Below are 21230 nucleotides of genomic sequence, written 5' to 3' on the forward strand. Positions count from 1 at the left end.
AAGCAAGTTTTTATTAATCATACATAATAAAATATTAATGAGGTATATTTTCATCGAAAACTATACATGTTACATTTTTTTAAATTTCGGAAAACTACCATTATCGCAATGAGAATGAAAATATTTTTTTGCACGGCGTGACAGGAGAATATTAAGCTTTAACTAGAAAAATATAAAGTAATTTCTTGACTGATGTGATGCATCACATGAAATCGAATTTAATGTAAATATCTTTCTGTATGTGTATACAGTCCTTTAAAAATGTTACTGAGGATGAGAATATCAGTCATGGACACTATTTTCCACTATTTCTTCATTACACATGAATATTCTGTGAATTATTATTTGTAATTTTTGTCAACATCTAGCAGAACATCTAATTGTTTTTATCAGAATCTTTTCAATTTAGTACATCATAAATAACAAAATAATGCACTCCGGGGATGGACGTGTTACGGTAATGAGAAGTCATTTTTGTCACTCCTATGTTTTCACACAAAACAACACTGACAAAGTTTGGAAACAGGTCTGTCATCTTACTATGAATTGTGTGGGGGAACAGTTGGAGAAAGATGCATTTACTGGCAGGATTAACATACCAAAGGTTTTATTTTTATATCTTGTGCGTCGTGTGGGGGGAACGGAGACGATCAGGCTGCCAGCAGTCAGACGGTTTGACGGATTAGCCTACTTGTCAGTTTAAGCATAATCTTTTATGGTTTGACGCATTTATTTATTGTTTGCCGCACGTGTTATCGTGTGTATGAAGTCATGTGCTTTTTCTGAACACCTTCCAGCAGAGTTAAACTGAGTCGTGATCTTTAGGTAAACATTAACCTTGAGCGACTGCCTAAATTCCAAGCACATATTCGGTTCCTTTCCTTAAATGTCCCGCGCCACATGTCAGAACACGTCACCAAATATATGTATAAGCATAAAGATACACAAGTGAAGACTACAGAAATCACAGATATTCTGCAATCTTTATTAAAGTCTATTAAAGGTTTTCAGTTTGTACTTTCAGTGTACGCAGTTACTGTATTTAACAACTGACACAATAATGTGAAAGTATTTGAATGATGGTGACATATCTGTTTTAAGAAACAAGTTTAAATTAAAGCTGCACGATATTAAAGAAAAATGCGGTAACCTGTTTGTAAGTTTGTAGAATCAATTTGAACTATACAAATCTGTAAAATCTGAAAATTATATAACCAGCATACATGTTTCACTTTGTTTCTGTACATTGTGTGATAGTATAAGTTATTGTTACATGGAATATACACATATTGATATATTCACCCAACCACTTATTACATTTTGGTGAATGCATTTATTGTATTTCCATAAAAGAAAAACAGAATCCTGTAGTCAGTTGCTAGCCTTCAGTCTCCAGCGATCTGATATGTTTTAGTTTGTTTTCTGAATTTCTGCTTTTTTAAATGTATATATGTTTTATGCAAGAAGAACACGACTTTCTCATTTTCTGCTAACCGCATTCTGGATGAAATTCAAGTGAACAAGGCCAAAGCCTGTGTAAAAAATTATTACTGGGCCCAGTGAACATATTATCAGTGCCTGTGAACATAAACTGCTTATTTATTTAAAAACTCCTGCTTTTCCTGCTGCCTTTTGCATGCAATGAATAATCTAATTTCATTTATAACGTGAAGATTTCATTTACAAATGAAAACATGACACACAATACTTGTTTTACGTTGTCACAGATGCAATCTCAAAGAATAAGGGTAGGGATTGTTGAAGAAGTAGACTCTTTACCCAAATCCATAATTTCAAACTTCAATGATGACACATGAAAGGAGGATTTGATGTCGCAATGAATGAATGAAGTCTGTACCCACCCCCAAATCGCCCCCTTTACTCAAAGCAGAACTTAAAAAAGGAGGAAAAAACCTTGAATGACGCAACGAAAATGTCTGGTGGGATCTGAGACTGTACAGAACTAATCTAAAAAAGAAAAAGGAGCAGCGTTATAGAATAAGGACAAACGCAGAGAGGAAATGAGGCCTGCTCAAGATAGAATATAGTGTAAATCCACAGGCCTTGTAAACTGGTCACGGGGACTAACACTTTTGCAGTTGTCTTTCTTTTCATTTATTTATTTCTGAAGTGTGCTTTCAGTTCATTCTTGAGCACATGCGACAAAGACTTGCACGCATGTGGCATGTAACATGTCCGGTGAGGACAAGTAGCTGCAGGTCGTAGTAACAGGAAAAGGTTTCTCATTGGTCAAAAGTGTTTTTGCTGACAAATCAGAGTTTAGATACATTCATTTGTTTAAACTGAAAGAAGGTCAAAGAAAGATGCGATGAAATGCAAACTTGTGGAAACTAAATACATTTTACTGAGATTAATCTCACTCTTAGTTTTAGATTTCAAATCTTTTATAGAAAAAAATTAATTTTGCAGTTGTAGAAGTGGGCTTAGTATGTTGGCCAATAGCGTTTAAGCTTTTTAAGACCAATCGTAAAGTCCTTTGGGCACGCCCCTCGCTTTTCAGCACGCCCATTACTCTGAAACGTCGCTATCCATATCTTGGCTTACATTGTCAGAGTTTTGTTTTAATGGTTGTAATACAAAACAGTAAAGCGCCCCAGTGCATTCTAATGGAACTAACTGTTGTATAAACCCATATAAAGTACACCATCTGTCACTCAAACTATAGATTTCCAATATATGTCACATTCTTCCTGTATTACCATATGTAATATGAAACTAAATATTTCTATTTCCGCTTATGGGAGCAATCAGTCATTGTGAGGTCATTTGCACTAAAGAAACAAATAATGTGTGTGTTTGAGAGGGTGAGACAGTCATCGTGAGAATATCCAGTGTGTAAACTCCCTTCCACCTACACACCAAACATGGCAACAAGATCCTCAACCACACACTCATATGAGATGACTTTGTGTCGATGCTTGCTTGATTCACCAGCATTACACCATATGATGTCATTTTATCTATATCTGTCGTTTGAAATCCAAAGGTCGACCATTGACGAAAGCTGGTTTCATTGCATTAGACGTCGGGGTGCTGTCGTTTCATTGGGGGCCAACTAGGGCCACACCAGCTGGGAGCCGAGAGGCATCTGTTCTAAACCGATGAGATTGTAACGTTCCCAGAGCTCCGACGTTCAGTCGGGTCACATGCATTCTCATTGCATGTGTAAAGAGCAGCTCTGAGGAATCTTGGGTCGATGCAAATAAACATCAAATGTCACTATAGAAACTAGATCCCTTTAGAGCGATTTCCCACGAGCCAGATCTAAAGTTCTTAATGAAAAGTAGTGATTTGCTTTTTTATCACAGCACTTACAAGAGACTGTATACGCAAACATCATGGTCAGGGTTTACTCTGTATTGTGTTCTGCAGTTAAATAAACTTTACAGCTTTAAATGTATAATACTGTAACTTTTCCTCTATTTCACCATCTTAGTCTGAAACACAAAATCACAGGTTATGAAAATATAGATGTAGTCATCAGTATGTGGGTTCAAGTCAAAAATGTCAAACTTGACTTTTCCAGTGAAGACATACTCAACAGTTCAGATTACAATCGATACTAGAAGCTTGGTGTTATAAAACTAGGACAGAGTTGTTCATTTTAAATAACAAAACGTTACAGATTGCAGCTTTAAGAAAACTGTAACAAAGCCATAGATTGGTTTTCCCAAAAGTATAAACCTGGTGCCGCTTTTAATTTGTTTGTTTAAAGCGTCATGAAACTGCTACATTCTACCTCACTGTCGTTTTTGAAGAATGCAATTACAATGGGCGTGAATGCTGTCAGAAGAAGAGCCGTTAAAAATTGGCGAAAGGTGACGGTCGCTTCAATCAAAAGGCGCTGTCATGAATAATTAGGAGAAACGTCTTCTCATTGGTCAAGAAAACACAGCCTCATGAATAATAATGAGACCCCGACGTGTCAGCGATGTAGTCCATCGCCATATCACATCCTTTGACGTTGGCCCGATAAGGATTTTAAATCTTTAAGCACTCTGGCCAATCCGACACAAAAAGACTGATATAACAAATAGTGTAAGATTGTAAGAAAAAGTGTCTTTTTGCCCTTACAATGGCAATTCAAAATAAAAAGCATGAGAACAAAACATTAACACTGTTCTTTTTCAAATTAGATTCGAATCTGGCATGTTTTATTTTAAAGAAGGAATTTCAAGATATTCTTCACGTCGCATCAAACACCCTGTCAGTGTTGCATTTCACCTCTGTGGTTTTGTTAGGTGTGTCCTCAAGGTCACATCGCTGACAACCCTGTGATGTATGAGGTCTTAACTCCAATCTCACAACATCACCATGTCACTTATCTTTAATTTATAGCAGCCTGGAGTTTCGAACGCTCATTACGGACAAACAGTCTTTGTGTTGAGGAACAGTATGGAATCAGTGTCTCCCTCAGCACGCTCGTCATTTGATGATAGTTGTTTTTGTGTGTGTGAGTATTTGTTTTTGCCCACCGTGAAAGAACAAAACCCAGACCTTATCAACTGGTTCAGCTATGTGCCACTGATTTTTCAACCCAAGCGTTATGTTTTTGTAGTGACGTGAAGCCACAACTTTCTAAAAACCAGGAGACTCAATAGAAACCATTGCCTTGTTTGAACCTTTCCTTGGGCCAAGCTACGACCACTTCGCCTCTCATGAAGATGTCACACATGAGAACGTGTGAAAAGTCCTAGCTGTACCGCATGAGGTCATCTTACTTGTAAATCAATAAATAATGAGAATATTTCCAAAAGGCTAAGTGCTCTTTATTCAGCACGTTTAAAAGTCTGCCTTTATATTTATATACTGCTTTCTTCTGCATTAACACAACATGGTTGGTGGAAATGACCTGCTCATCCTTTATTGTAAAATAAAATAAAAACTATTTTTTCCCACAAATTCAACCACCAAATGAAAATTGTTAGTCCAGTTGCTTAAAAGTTAGAACGCATTTGTAACAATCCCACAGAAGCTATTTTATATTCCAGCTCGCTAACATAACATATAATAAACATGCGTTCATTCTGGGGAATTTTTTAAAAAGTTGTTTGTATCATTGTGGGGGCACAGGGGTCCACCGATTGCTCCTGGCTGTTATGCAGTGAAAGAAAGAAAGGGCTGGTGGTGAGTCTTGTGTGCTTTGTGGTTTTGGGCTGTTGCTCTGGTTTGCTTTCGTGATCTCTGTCATCATGTGATGCATGCTGAAGCTTTGATGATGTGGCATGTGATCAGGCTACTAATATTTTTACAGCTCATTTTCCTCCAAGACAACGAATGATGAATAATATGGTGCAGAAATTCAACAAGGTGGACGTCTTTATATGGTGCCAAAGGGCTGTGGATCTGTGCCCTACTTTTCTATTGTGCAGCCTTAAAGCAAAGAAGAAGATAATTTACACCGTTTCATTTGGTAATGCTAATGATGTAGAAATTACAACTTGAACTCATGGGAATTGGTAGCTATTTTAAGAGGTGGCTAATTCGTATGAATTTGTATGTTGTGAATCACACAAAAAAGTATTATTACTGAAAAAAGCAATGCTGAAGCCCCGCCCCTAACCTCACTGGCACGAATGAAAATCGTTTAAAAATGTATAAACGAGATGTACAAATTCATATGAATTAGCAAAAATTAGCCTTAAAGGCACAGTTTTTGATTTACAGCCGCCACTAGCGTTGTATTGTCCTCGCGGTACTAAGGCTTTTAGCTGAGATACTCATAGATATCTATGGAAAATATTTCCAGCATTGAGTCGATAAAGGTCTTCTTAAAATCATTCGGATATGTATGTGAGAAAAATCGTTTTTTCTGTTTGTTAGAACCAAGATATGCTGTTGGTTTTGTTCTAATATTAAGTGTGTGACGAGCAGTTTTGAGCGTCATTGTTTACGCTTTAATATTGTACTCGTCCAGATACTGGAGAGAGCGAGAGCGCTTTGGCACTAAAACTGTAGAGAGAGCGCGTTTTACTCTCTTACTCAATAATGAATAAACTTACATTAATCCGTGGGTCACATACGTTCCGAACGGTACGATCCGTACAGATAAATAGTTCAATATGGTAATTTTCAAAACACTCTTTGTATATGTATTTATTTTGTAATTGTGGATCATTTTTTCATTACATTTAGAATTTAGGTTCGTTTTGCAATTAACATTGAAAATCTTCTATTTTCCATTCACACATGGAGAGAAAACACAAATTCGTGGCTCTCAGGCCTTCTTCAGTGTGTGAGGTATACTAAACACTATTTATACGGTCAATTGTTTGTAACATCACATTCAACATACTAAACAAATTGACGACTTAAATGTAGGTCTTGAATATTCAATTTTCATCAATATTGGATAGTTCTGGTTGTATGATCATACATTTTCTGTTACAATGAACAGTTTAATTTTGATACTTTTGGTTTTATTTGATCTTTTTCTTCTTATGTTATCCTTTCATCAGTTCGACAATAATTTTTTTTTTTCATATGAATACAAAGGAATCTTTGCATTTCGTTCTTTTGTGAATCAACTAGTTATAGAGTTAATATTTAGGATACAAACAATACAAAAGTAATTTATGACATTTTAAAACAAAGACCGAAACAAATTGTGTCATCTTCTGTGTGAAATTGCAATCCTCTATCATATCTATCGTCTATGTCATCGCAAACACGCTGCAGAAAACCCCACAGCAGCTTGCTGAGTCCCATTTCACTCGTCTCTCCGCTCTCAGCTTTTGCGTGTCTGCGTCCCCTCCACCGTCTGATTTATTAAGCAGCGTTCTCTGGCCATGTGCGTCAGCACTGGCTCAGCGAGTCTCGTGAGGCGCTCCTGAAGAGCTTTGTCTCGTGTCTGGACAGCATCAGTCTGCGGCACCCCTCCTGTCTGTCCCTCTCGCTCTCTCTTTATTTGCCTACAGATACCTGTACCTCCATGCATTAAACTATTGTATCCTTGTTTCCCCTGGAGTAAACTCAGCTGTACGAGTGTTTATGTGTGGATGTCTCTCTCACATCTGGTTTGGTTTTTAGCGTTCAAAGAGCGTAGGCTTTGCCATTCTCGTGTTTGCCCTTTTGTTGTTGTGCACCAAAAAAGCCTGTAACCTCTCACTACGCTTTTGTCTGCTTGTGAGAGCTCAGTGTGCTTGCTTTGGTCTCAATATCTTCCTCCAAACATGTGTGTGTATGTGTGTGTGTGTCGTGTGAAACACATGCCTCCCAGCTGTGGTTCCCTTCAGGTTTGCACATTAGGTCAGACTGCACATATTCTCCAAAAAGTGTAAGCGTGGCTTGAGTTGAGTCCATCTTGGCGTTTTAAACAAAAAACAAATATAAGTGTGTTGACTAGATGTGTTTTCTTAGTAAAGTTCCTTGAGGTCCTGTGTCTGAATTTTCTTGCCAAGCAGTCAAACGTACGTGCAATATTTTAGGGGCCAAAATGTTTTACTGTATGTCAACTTTGAATAAATAATAAAATGTACTAAAAACTGGGCTTGTTAAACAGAGGCGGCATTAGATTTGAACTGAACATTTTCAGATGTTTTATTTGGTTCTGTGTAAATGAAATGCATATTTCCAGCATGTAAAATGTGTTTGTAATTTCGGTGTAGATGCATAATGTGCTGTCTGTGCACTGTAAATACAGTTTAACTGTTTTGTTTGGAGAATAAGACACTGTATTTATTTGTATGAATGAGAAACGAGTGGTCCAAGCGGAAGCAATTTAGGGTCCGGATCTGAACCAAGTCTTGCTATTTTGGTGTAGACAGTATATTAGACAGGTCATGCACTAAAAGAAAAGCCGTGGTATGAAATGTGTTTGGCTAGATATCCCAGTTAAACAGAGTTAGCAAATCTGCAACACTGTAGTTGTAGTGATTTGTATATTTTATGTTATAACATTTATATGTATGTATTTTCTTGTTCTATTTTTGGCCTCTAACTTCAAAAAATTGTCAATGATAAAACAGAATATTATGTGTAATTTTTTTTATTTCTTACAGTACACATTGGGTTACGAGTGGGAAATCAAATAATAAGAAATAACTTTATGATGTTTGATAAGCAAAATTTGAATAATTGAAATATAATAATGTACACTTTTATGTGACTATTGTACGATTAGTTAAAATGTTACTTTGTTATAGGTATTAAAAATGACCCTTATTATGACATTACATACACTGGGCCATTTTCACCTGACCATTTTCAACTAAAAACTGAAATCTTTTTATGTGTTTTGGCTGTTCATTTAAACGACAGCGGCATTTTGTGGGACTGAAAATGCCAACTTTTGAAAACGGGTCTCAAAGTGCAAGTTTTTGAAAACGATTGCGTTATCGTTTCCATGTAAAACTCTGAAGGCAACGTTTTTTCAGAAACAATGACGTCATATGCGTATTACGTGTTCAGTCTGTAGGCATCCTTGATTATTCCCCACACAATAATGGCAGCTTCCGTGCTGCTTGGTTGTGCTGCATGACATACCCATTGTCATTTCTCCAGCAAAATATATATTTACTGCTTCACTACGACCAGCGTGGATATTGTATTTATGTGTGATGCGATCTGGGAAAACCCGTCAGATTTTTTAAAAGTATCCTCCTCCTATAGCTTTATTAAATACCAAAGTGTTTTTAAGTCAACGTTTAAGTCATCTCTAGCCCTTCAGCTGACTGCAAGAACCACCTTGCCACAACACAGCTCCCTCCCCTTTAAAGCACTACCACTGTCATAGTGGTAACACAAAATGAAAAAAAATAAAGAAAACAATGTTTTATTCCATAGTGGTCGGATCATCACAAAAAAAAACACAATCACCACCCCCCAAAATTAAAACAGGTTTCCACTAGGACTACACACATAAGGTCGCCTAGTTCATTGTTAGCCAACTGACGCCACTAAGGGCATTAGAAATCTCCCTGGTTTCAACAATTGCCCAGTAAATGCATGTTAACCCTGATAACAAAGACAAATTACAGCTGCACATAGCATGCTCTCACTCAATTACCTATTAAGCAAAATCAACTTGCCCATCTTTTCCTGTGATTCCACAAGCACCTCTCTGGTGCTTTCCAATGGGAGTGATCCCAGCACAGAGCCTTGCAGCACCCCATTGGTTTATTGAAAGTTGTGATGGGGACAGCAGAGGGACAGAGGGTCTTTAATCTGACTCAGCATGTTTGTAATTCACCATTGTAAACAGTATGAATGGAAAATAAAACATCCAAATAATCAGTGGCTGCTGCAACAATGGAACAAACACAGCTAATGATGAGGACAGGCGTCAGAACTTTAAACGTCACACGAAAATATACAGCTGCCACAGTCACCACAACACAACTGTCTAAAACTTGAGAAAGACTGACCCATGGCTAAATGTAATGACTTGTTTTTTTCTAAACAGGGCTGTTGTGAATGAATGTGAGGGAAGGAAACTAATCTTGATCACTGTGTTGCAGGTTTGACGGATGAGAAAGTGAAGGCTTATCTCTCCCTTCACCCGCAGATGCTGGATGAGTTTGTTCTGGAGAGCGTGAGCGCAGAGACGGTAGACAGATGGTTGAAACGGAAGAGCAGCAGCCAGCCTGCAGGTACAGACTCAAGATTGTGTTAGAATGTTCTGGACTAAGAGCTTTGTTTTTTCAAGAATTCTGCTGTCTAGAATTCCCTTAATGGCACGAAATTCATTATTTAAAATTATTTAGATTGGTGCAAAATTTAAAATGGGAGTAGATTAAAGGAGTAGTTTATTAAAAATATTATGTGAATATTCTAACTTGCTCAAGTAATTTTAAACACTTGAGCAGCAAACACGAAAGCAGAATGATTGATGAACGGCTCAAATTCATAAGAGTTGTTTTGTGATCGCAGCAGGTATATAGAATTAAATTAGATCATTTGTCTTCTGAAGATATGTGTTTGAATCTGTGTAAAATAACTTTATACAAAAATCCAATGTCATACACAGAATAATTTTTTTTACTAAAGTTTAATTATTTTTCTTTTTAGAGGGAATGTTGCACCTTTTTTCATAATTGGCTTGTGGTTCCGCCTCCTCTTGTTTGAGAACCTCTTTTTAACCTTTTGTGGATTTATATTTTGTTTAAACATACATTTAGGTATGTATGCATGAATATTATGATATTAGGCTTATTGGTCTTAATTATTTCAATAGAATTGACTTAGTCTTATTATGTAGATTTATAGTAAATATATGCTCTGCCATATAGACTCGTACCATATACCTCAGACCTGATTAAGATTTCAAGCAACATTTTTATTTGAGTCAATGTGAAATAATCTGAAAAAGAACTAATTATAACCTAAATTAATCTTATTTCCTTTAATAAATTTCCTTTGAAAATATTAAATTCTCAACTGGTTTGTTTTAAACATAATATTTATATACTGGTTGGCCAAAAAGAAAGCATTTTGAGGCAGGATAGGCATGAAGCCTATTCTATATTGTTTTCTTGTTCCATAAGCATGTTTTTAATATGTGTAGAATCTGTATGGGTTTGCATACAATACAATATATTCATCAGTACACTGAATTAGATACAAATATTTCTCCACCATGGGTGGATCTTAAAACACACTCTAACGCGACACTGCTTTACAAAACTATGTTAATGCATATCGTAGACATACATACAGAGTTGCACACCAGTTCTGTATGTGTTTGTGTGTATGTAACCTGAGCAGCCAAAAAAGGCCGAAGGCTACAGGGTTATAGCCTTGGTGAACGTATGGGAGAGAAAGCGTGCTGGTTCCTTATGGGTCATTAGAACTGTTTAAGCAGGACCGACTTCTCCATGCACAGCATGCTTTATGCCACAGCCCGGTCCACTCGACCCATCGCATCCATCAAGGGCCCACAGAGTTGGCGGCTGGCCCAGCTAGGCTACTGACGTCAGAGCCAACCTCCAGGGGCATGCAGCCGGCCGGGAGGGGGGAATGGAGGAGGGTGAATGTGTCGCATTTTGGGAATGTTTTCTGCATGAGTGCGGCAGAGCGCAGCTCTCTTTCTCTCTCTCAGGCTGGCGGCTGATGGTTAACCTCGCCTCTGGTCTGCAGGCCCGGGTGCCGGGGGTTTTCTCAGGCAGAGTTTCAACATCAATCTCTCTACAAAGCATGCGTGCCAGATCCTGTCTTGGCCTGTGATGCATGTCAAGCAGTGCTTCGAATTAGTATGCATGTCAGCCTTCAAATTCTTTGCGTACGTCAATTCCTTTTATATTCGTGACCATGAACAATTAAAGCATACGGATTGCAGTCGGAGTTCAATTGAGACATATTCTAGATTTCATACATGTACTTCTGTTAAAGCTTGTTTTTAGGGATTTTCTGATTTGTTTCAAAATATGCTGTACATTCTTTTTCGATGCGTAAAGTTATGCTTTACACTAGGGCATGTAAAAATACTGATTTTTACAAATGTATATTTATGCATTTGGCAGACGCTTTTATCCAAAGCGACTTACATTGCTTTATCCTATACATTTTACATAGGTATTTGCAATCCCCTGGGATCGAACCCATAACCTTATGTTGTTAACGCAATGCTCTTTCCACTGAGCTACAGGAAATTTATATATATTAGCTGTGTGTCAATTCTAAGGCAGCATCCTCAGAAAGGCGCATGTGACTGGCAAAACAGGAAGTCGTCTGAGTTAAGAAGTAAGCTGTTGTGTTTACAACAGTTGCTATAAGAATTCATCACAATCGACTAATTCTCAAAAGTATGCGAGGTTCACTGCATAAATTATAATCGTTGTTTCTGTTAACATTTGTTCATGTACACGGTCTGTTACTGCAGGTACATTTCCATGCCTCTAAACATGACTCGGCACCAAACAAAACGTGATTTGTTCGCTTCATCTGTCATTCATATGGCCTCTTGGACGAGGCTTGTCCAAAGAAAGTGGCGATAAGTTCTACGCAAGACTAGCCAGACAGGATTTAAACTTTGCATATAAGAACGTTTGGTTTCAAAATCTAAAATCTACCAAGCACAATGATCGCTCATCATTCCAGATTTCTTAAACACACTTACAGTGTTTGGCATGAAACCGCTGCTCACTGTAAGTCTTCCTGTCGTGTCTGAATGCGTTCATATGTAAATTGTGCTCGCTTATATCCTTAATTTGATTGAAAGATCTAAAAAAAACATGTATTTACTCGCTCATAAACCCTCCCCTCGAAGAAATCAGGACAGAAGTGGTCGAAAGTGAACAAAAGAGATGGATTAAAACACCAGGTGTAAACGGGTATGTGTTTCTTTCGACCACTTGTGATGCGATCGACCAAAGCGTATCTTAATATCCGGTATAAACGGGGCCTGAGATGCTGTTCTGATATTCAGACTACAAATGAGTATATTCTTGATCCGTTGCATCTGCTGCAGTATGAATGTGCGTGACTTCTGGGGTTGAGTAGGCATCACAAAGGAGGTGTGCTAACATCTGAGGTCTTCCAGGCTCTAATGTTGTGTGACACTGTTAAATCAATAGGCAAAATCACAAGACCTGCTGGTGACATCTAACCCAGCTCTTTCTAATTCTGTCTGCTTCAAGGATATTGACAGTTTCTTTGAGAATGGCTGCACTCACTGCTGGTATCTCTGTACTTCACAGGTCAACATCTGCTCACCGGAGACACTGCTGACCGGACACTTTTGCTCTTTGATTTGAAATATAATCTAGAAATCGTTTCTCTAGAAAGATTGTTGTAGGTGTAGCATGCCTGTGAATGCCAACAGTCATGTTTTATATCTTGTGACCATTTCTACCCTAAAAGCACACATTCCTCAGTGCTTCAGTCCTTTATCTTCTTGTGGACTTTTGACTGTTTTCTGAGCTGTTTCTCAATCGCTTCTTTAAGAAGATAAGCTTTTGGCGTATGCACGCAACAACCCAAGTGACATTTGATGTTTGAGCAAACTTAAGTAATAATGGTCCATGCCTTGTATCTAAGAAGTGTGTATGCGTCTGTACTTTCATCTGTGACTAACAAGGACCCCCAAGATCCCAGTGACGTCTGATTCCTCCACCTCATTCCCACCCAGCATTCCCCCGGGCCTGTTTTCGTCTCACAGGAACACAGTCTTTGAGTAATTGATAAATCCCAAACCTTCCACCGCTCTGCCTCTAGAGAAACGGTACATCTGGATCAGTTTGGTGACGTGATATTACATATATGTATATGAGTGTGCACAGAGTTATTCATGAACCACTCATTCAGTCTTACTTTAGACGACTGGCCTTGGTGACCCGGTACATACAGGAGAACCGTGGATGACGTGCGGATAAATATTTCCGAAATGTGCCATAATTCAATAAGAGTGCCTGAATGTGCTGTTGTGTCGGGCTGTGCTGCTTGCGTCCCAGACAGGGGATGTCTAGAGGGGATTCTATACAAAGCTTCTTGTTTCTTTTCTCCAACTGTTTCTTTCACAAAGATTCATAGAGACATTAGTTTGCCGCAGGTAATTTATTTTGATTGATTTTGGCATTTTGTGGTCATTCTTGGTTCAATGTGAAATGTTGCCACATCACCTAATTACTGTTGATTAACGTTGGCATAAAACAATGTTCTAGAAATATTCTTGAAATAATGTGCACAGAGGAACTGTGGGCAATAAAACCAGGAACATGTTTTCAAGTAAATTGGATAATTTATTGGGAAAAGGAATTTAAGTTTTATGATTTAAATGACTTTTTTTATAAATCATTCATGCATCAAAACATTAAAGCAGAAATGTAATACTATATTAATTTTAGTAATTGTGACAGCTGAATTCAGTTGACAAAAGAATGTTTTTTTGTATGATTATAGAAAAAAAGTTGTTTGGCTTGTGTTTTATGAGTACAGTATTTCTTTTTTTATTCTTTTAAATAATGTATGATCATACAGGTATCCCCATGGCATTTGTTAGGCCATGAAAACATATTACTACAAATTAAAATCATAATGTTAAAGTAGTGTAATTCATCTGTATTGATCACCAAACATTTCCATCTGGGAATACTAGAAATGGAACAAGTGTGACGTGAGCATAGATGGCATGTGGCTCGAAGGGGAACATGGCCTTCCCTCAACTGCCCAGCAGACCTTAGGAGGACATTTTTTTCCCCTTTCAAACTTTATGAGCTGTCTATAAAGGCAGTATTTCAAGACATCATAGGTCCATGATGATTAAGGCATAAATCCCTTCTTTGGTCATTTTAAAGCATGCTTTAGATCATTGTTTTTTTAAATGTCTCACGATACAATGTAAGAGTTTGAGAATATAGACAAACCAGCAATCTATTCTTATACGTTGATTTGCTGCCATTGTACAGAATTCCAAACCAGTTAGTTACTATGTGACGTTTCATTTAGGATGCTGCCTTAGAAGGGGCCTCCTCCTGTAGGGAGGAGACATTAAGGCATCCGCAGAGCTCCATGTCACCTGCCCTCGGCACAAGAGAAACTGGGATTGTGCTGAAAGTGCACAGTGTCAAATTTACAAGGTGATATGAATGGAAGTTTAGGCTCGGTGCCTGCTGATGTCGAGAGGGAACGAAAAACATCACAGCTTTTCATTTACACAGTAGGATGCTGAATGCTTTACAGCAGGATGAGACTGCTTTCTCGGACTGTCCCGGTCTTGTTGCTTGTCTGTAAATCACAAAACATAATAAGATCAGGTTGTTGGTTTGGGTCACTTTCAAATGTGGATCTAAATCTTTAACGTAGTAACTACATCTGAACTCTGATCTGTTCTCCTATTAATCAGGAATGTTCAGCATCTTAATGTGACATAATAGCTCCAGTAAAATTATTGCACGGGAATAACATTGTGTGAATTGTGTCATTGTTGCTAAATAATATTATGTTCATCGACTAAAACTTTTATCAATAAACTTTCTATTGATATATGGTTTGTTAGAATAGGACAATATCTGCCGGAGATAAAATAGATTAAAACTCTGGAATCTGAGGGTGCCAAAAAAAATCGAAATATTGAGAAAATCGCCTTTGAAGTTGTTAATCTGAGGCCCTGTAGCAGGCTGACCACTCACAAAAAGAAAGTTTTGGTATATTAATATCTTCATATCTTCATCTAACATGATCTTTACTTAATATCCTAATGATTTTTGGCATAAAAGGAAAATTTAGCATTTTGACCCATACCATGTTTTTTTGCCATTTCTAAAAATGTTCCTGTGCAACTAAATTTTTACTGTGATCCAGGGTCACTTTTGTCAACTACTCATGTCACATTACCAATTACAGTTACTTTTCATTGTAGTCACACAGACTTTATGAGCTGTACAAGAAGTATATCGCATACACTTGGAGATTCTTAAGAGGTTTGAAGTCTTTAAACATTAGCTCTTGAGAATCGCCCTTGAGTGTAATCTGCTTTACTGACTCCTCACTTGGTGGGCGATCGGGTCACTGATCATTGTCCATTGTGAGTCATGCTTACCCCTGAGAGGTTCATTCACCTGTATCTATCTCTGTGTTTCTGACTCAACGGCTTTCTAAATGGAGCTTTCCTGTAGGAGGAGATGGCAATCCATCTCCAGGTTTTTGACCTCAGGTGCTCTCTCAGTAGAGCAGGTGGATATCTCACGTTCGCCCGTATCTCCCTATTCATACTGTAGAGTTAAGATGTGATCACAGCTGTGTGTATATATGTGGCATGAAGGACTGGCGTTTATCAGGTAAATTAAGCTCATGTAGGGCATGTGTTTGTAGATGGCCAGAGCCTTTGCAAGCCATTTTGTTTCCTGCATCTTCTTTTGTTTTATTCTGAGGACAAAGGTTGTGGTTTAAACAGATGTTCAGTTTGCTTTTGTGAGTTTTAAACTTTCAAAATGAATTGGAAGTAGACAAGACATTATGTAAAAATGTAAACTGAAGTTTTCAATTCTAGTCTAATGTTTAATGTTAGTTTGCTTTATCGGGATTACAAAAACTACATTTGTATTGTTAAAGCATTTGCATCTGGGCTTCGTAAGGGCTAATAGTGTAAGATATATGCAGATCAAAATTAAATAAAGTAAAATAGTAAGAAATAGAAAAACATGTTAAACCTTGTTAACCAACATTTACAAAAATAGCAAAATATTAATTTAAGAAACGGAATAAAAAAGTCATACAATAATATAATTGTAGCTGTACATGTTTGAAGCAAGTTTAAAGGTATACCCAAAAATGAAATTCTTTCATCATTTACTCACCTTCGAGTTGTTCCAAATCTAACCAGACAGTTCTTGGACCCCATTACCCAGACTACATAGTAGGAAAAAAATCTGTTGAACACAAAAGAAGATATTTTGAAGAATGTTGGACCACAAACAGTTCTCGGGCACTTTTGACTACATTGTCATTTTTCATACTATGATAGTCAATTGGGTCCAAAAACAGTTTAGTTACAAGCGTTCTTCCAAATATCTTTCTCTGTGTTCAACTAAACAAAAGAAATTGAACAGATAAGGAACAAGTCGAGAGTGAGTAATTCATTAGCTTAATTAGCTAAATAAAGTCAATTTGATCAGGTTTCAGTAAAACTATATGTGGTCCGTTAGTGAGTTTGTGTATAGTGCGTGTTATTTCATTCAGTTGAATGTGTTTTTCTTTTGTGTTTTAACAGATGATTCCCCGGATAAAGAAGTCAGCAGGGTAAGTGAAGCATCACTTGTGTGATTGTGTGTTCACCCTTCCAGGCACGGTGAGAAGATCTAGATAAAGCCGCATTTATATTGTTATTGCTTAACACCAGCAGAAATAAGAAATAGAAAAGCTGCCAAACCTTGTGCCATTCTCAGTTTTTTGTAACACCTGATACGGAGTATATCCTTCCAGAAATCCCTTCATTTAAATCATCAGCTAAAGATTCATTTCAAAGAAGATGCCAGTGTTTTTTAATCGAACAAATGAATGCTAAAATGGCTGATATGACCTGTTTAATAAAAGCGTGTAGCAAAAATGTGAACGGGCTTGCCAACCGACAGAGTGTCCGAAAGTGAGGACAGTTGTCAGGGGACGAGTGCTCATAGAATGCTTCATTAAACATTTCTGCTAATATTCTCTCAACAACACACAAACGGTATGTAAATATGAGAACGCCTTTCTTATGACACGTGAGTTGTAAGACAAAGAGCCTGTGACAGATTAATATGAGAAGAGCAATGACCTGTTTATGAAATCCAGAGATGGGAACAAGTCACATATGGCCAAGTCCAAGCAAGTCTCAAGTCTTAACTATCAAGTCTCGAGTCAAGTCTCGAGTCACAGTTTAGACAAATCAAGCAAGTCAAGTCAAGTCAAGGGTTCACCCTAAGCAAGTCAAGTCAAGTCCTGATAAGTTTCAAGTCAAGTCAAGTCGCAGTACTAAAATAAACAGAGGTTAATTTTTTAGATACATGTTTATTTTTGCACAGAAAAGATGAACTTATATACATACATTATGTATCTTATTCACATTGCTATATATGAATTATATGCATATCTGTGCAACATTAATATCTGAAAATAAAAGTGTTGCTTACACAAAAGAAATCCAGTCTGAAATGTATAATAAAATCTAATTCAATTTAATTGCAACGTCTACACAGAAATGGAAATACTTGTATCTGAGAGAATGCATTTATACAGGCTATGAAGCTTATAAACTAAGAATTGTGATTGAAAACTTGACTATTGTATGTTTTAAGTATATGATGCTGTAATACTTGTGCTGTCCATTAATGTGAACAGTAGGCCTATAGGGAATTTGCATCTATTGATGGGAATCCCGGATCATTTTATTGACTTCGGTATTGAATCTTGTTTATCAAAATGAATGAATCTTTTTCATTTCGGTAGAATATAAATAAAATGTATGTTAATATAGCCCAGTGATGAAGTTATGATGCTTAATCGTCATCTCTGCGGTGGACACGCAGTATGCACGTTTCATACGTAATATATAATCTGAGAATATTTGTTTTCTATTTGAACTGGTTTCATTATTTTACAGCACAAAACGTTTTGCTGTTATTGTGAGTATAAAAATTGTTTAGACATTTAACAGATTCGAACTATGAAATTATTCTCGTCAGTATGACCGAAAAGTTTTTAAAGAGTTTTTTTAAGTTCAAGTGATCTCACCGGCGCGTCCATGTTAGCCAGTCATGCAGTATATAAGATAGCTGCTATTCAGTTTCCACACGCAGTCAACACAAACACTTGAACATGCGCACATTTAATATAGACATTCGCCTACATGTAATACAGAGAAGCCCTTCTTTATTTTAAGATGATTTTAATGTTTTAAGAACATAACAATTCGGGCTACGCCATTATAGCCAGATTCCCCAATTCATCTACTTATGAGATGAGATGTAGGCCTACCAGTGATGATCGATTATCACTTTTCTAATGATAAAAAACAACCAAAGCAAAATTATGACAAACAGAAACGATTAATTCATTATATTAGTAATCGTTTTAGTACACTGACTATAAAGAAATTACTTTCTAACCTTTCCTTGTGGTTCTTATAATGTCGGATGAAATTCGACGTTGTGGTTGTCGCGTCAGAAATCCTCGCGTTGCATGCTCTGCATCTGGCAAATATTTTTTTATTTTCACGGTCCAGTTCAAAGTCCTTATAGCCAAACGTGACTGTGGAGCTCGACTGTTGTCCGCCATTGTAACGGCCACAACTGTTTCAAGCCGCCAGGCGCATGCGCAGTTTCCTCTCTATCGTAACTGCTCTACAGTAATTGGCTGTTTCACCTTGTTTGGCGCGGTTTGAGTTGAGCAGCGGCAAAGGCACAGGCGCTGTAGTGCTGCCGAGTCACAATAATTATTTTAGGTAATTTCATTACTTTACAAAGTTCAAGTCATTGTCGAGTCTTCCATTTAAAGTCAAGTCAAGTCTCAAGTCACCTGCTCTCAAGTCAAAGTCAAGTCAAGTCATTTTCTTACTTCAATCAAGCAAGTCGCAAGTCCTGAAAATTGTGACTCGAGTCAGACTCGAGTCAAGTCATGTGACTCGAGTCCCCCACCTCTGATTTAGAATTCATACTTGTATTAAATGTGTCTCATGTACAGCTGCTTTGTAACAATGAAAATTGTAAAAAGCGCTATATAAATAAAGTTGAGTTGAGTTGAGTTGAGTTGATGAAATCATTCGCTTTAATGGCTTATATCACAGAAGTTCTTGGGCCTGTCGATTTTGGGACAGAGATGAAGAAGTTGGAAAGAGACAGGGTTTGAGAGCACTGAGGAAAAGAGGACTTTTTGGTCACCGGGAGCGTCACCCGCCTTTAGTACGTCACAATTGGTCTACATAAACAGGATGCGTAGGGAGCTGTTCCCGCGGGGGAGCACCTCACACACCCCTCATCCACCAGCCCACTACGACCTTTCACACGAGGACAGAAATAGACATCCATGCTTGGGCCTGCAGTTCAGCTTGCCTTAATTAGTGTCCATCGCTATTTAAAACATTCACGGTTGAATTAAAACTTATTTCTCTAGATTAATTTTCATTGTGGGAAAGGTTGTGGATTTGTATACATTTACACACATACACTACTTGTAAAGTTAAAAAATACAAATAAATGTTGTTATTTGACATAAAGCAAAGAAGAGATGTGTCTGGTGTTTTGCTGTATTATATTATATTGTGATTTTATATGAAAGCGATGCGCAGTCACAGGTGTATGGAAGCATATTGATAGCTAATTTTAATATTAAATTCAATACGCAATATGACAATGCAGTATGTAAAATGACAATGCATTTATGTAGAATTAGCTTTTCAAGGGCTAAAGAGAACGGCTGGAATACACTACTTCCCGGGTAGATGATGTCACTATTCCAAGTGCTTTTAATAACCTCCGCGCAAAGGAATGCGCCAAAAAAGACGAAGTTCATCCTTAGAGAAGAGGAATAGCCGCTGGAGTAGTGTTCGGTTATCAGAGATTGTAAACATTTGACTGAGCTATGCGCTAAACTACTTTCACTTTCATCACATTGCTACAGCTGGTAATAAGAATTCAGCTACACACATCCTAAGAGAACCAACGGTCAAATAACATCTTACAAGACTTTAAAATCGGCTGTAAAATCTGTTCTGTGTAATACACTGATATTGTGTGTGTGTGTGCACTTACCTCTTAAACACTTCTATGAAAAGTCATCTGATGTCCTGCTTGCAAACATCTCCTGTCCATCAGCTTGATTTATTATCCAACTTGGGGCCGATATAAAAAATCAAAACCAACTCTTCTAGACCTCGTCAGCTTCACTAATCAGAGCGTTTTGGAAGGAGGGGCTTTATACAGATTGGAAGAAATCCAATTGATTTTTTAAAAGAGAGACAGCAGTCAACAATAGACTTAAAATATGTGAAATATAAAGCGTTTTTTGAACTTCCATTGTTAAACACCCAAAAAACATAATAAAAGCCTTAAAAACAGCAAAAGACTGGCTCCTTTAAATTATATTATTAAATTTTCATTTTGCTACTCTTGTTGCACATTATGTTGTTTTAAATGTATATTTAAAAACATAAATGCATTGTCATTTAACATACTACATTGCCTTTTGCGTATTGAATTTAAAATTGAAATTTGAGTTTTTCAGGGTTTTTTTCTGTCCCTTATGTTTCAAATTTATAAGAGTTTGAATAGGCTTCATAGAAAGCATATGTGACTGTATTATATAGATAATATAGTATAGGGTTTGTGTGCATTTATGCGTGTCTCTTGTGTCCAGCAGTATCAGGACACGGATATGCAGAGCGTCGTATATGAGCTATACAGCTACATGGAGCAGCGACTGGACACTGGAGGAGACAACAAACTACTGCTCTATGAGTTGTGCAACATCATCAAAACAGGTCAGGCATAACACACGCCCACAGAGCCTAAATTACCCAGCATACAATGCACATCATTGAATAGAACATGAGATATGTGCGTTTTAAACTTGACAGATTCCTAGTAGCCTCAGATCTATTTGACACATTGCATTTGGTTGTTCCTGCGTCTTTAAAGGAGTAGTTCACCTTCAAAATGAAAATTCTGTCATTATTTACATGCCCTCTTGTCATTTTAAACCTTTGTGACTTTTATTTTAGCATAACACAAAAGAGACATTTTGAAAAATGTTTGTAAGGGAAACAGCACAGCCCAGTGAATGGGGGGCTGTTAACAACATTC

The 21230-nt window shown here is 37.4% G+C and overlaps 1 protein-coding gene across 2 annotated transcripts in view; it reads left to right on the forward strand.

Annotated features, from left to right (window-relative positions):
• pde10a (phosphodiesterase 10A) overlaps window positions 1-21230 on the forward strand; it is a 69503-nt gene that overhangs the window by 28235 nt on the left and 20038 nt on the right. Inside the window, exons 2-4 of one of the 2 annotated variants that reach the window (XM_056760335.1) lie at window positions 9480-9611; window positions 16667-16695; window positions 20785-20908. In XM_056760335.1, coding sequence (XP_056616313.1) covers window positions 9480-9611; window positions 16667-16695; window positions 20785-20908 — 285 coding nt within the window. The remainder of the gene's footprint in view (window positions 1-9479; window positions 9612-16666; window positions 16696-20784; window positions 20909-21230) is intronic. The other variant, XM_056760336.1, reaches the window with a different exon arrangement.

This window comes from Triplophysa dalaica, chromosome 11 (genome assembly GCF_015846415.1).
Source record: "Triplophysa dalaica isolate WHDGS20190420 chromosome 11, ASM1584641v1, whole genome shotgun sequence".
NCBI lineage: Eukaryota > Metazoa > Chordata > Actinopteri > Cypriniformes > Nemacheilidae > Triplophysa > Triplophysa dalaica.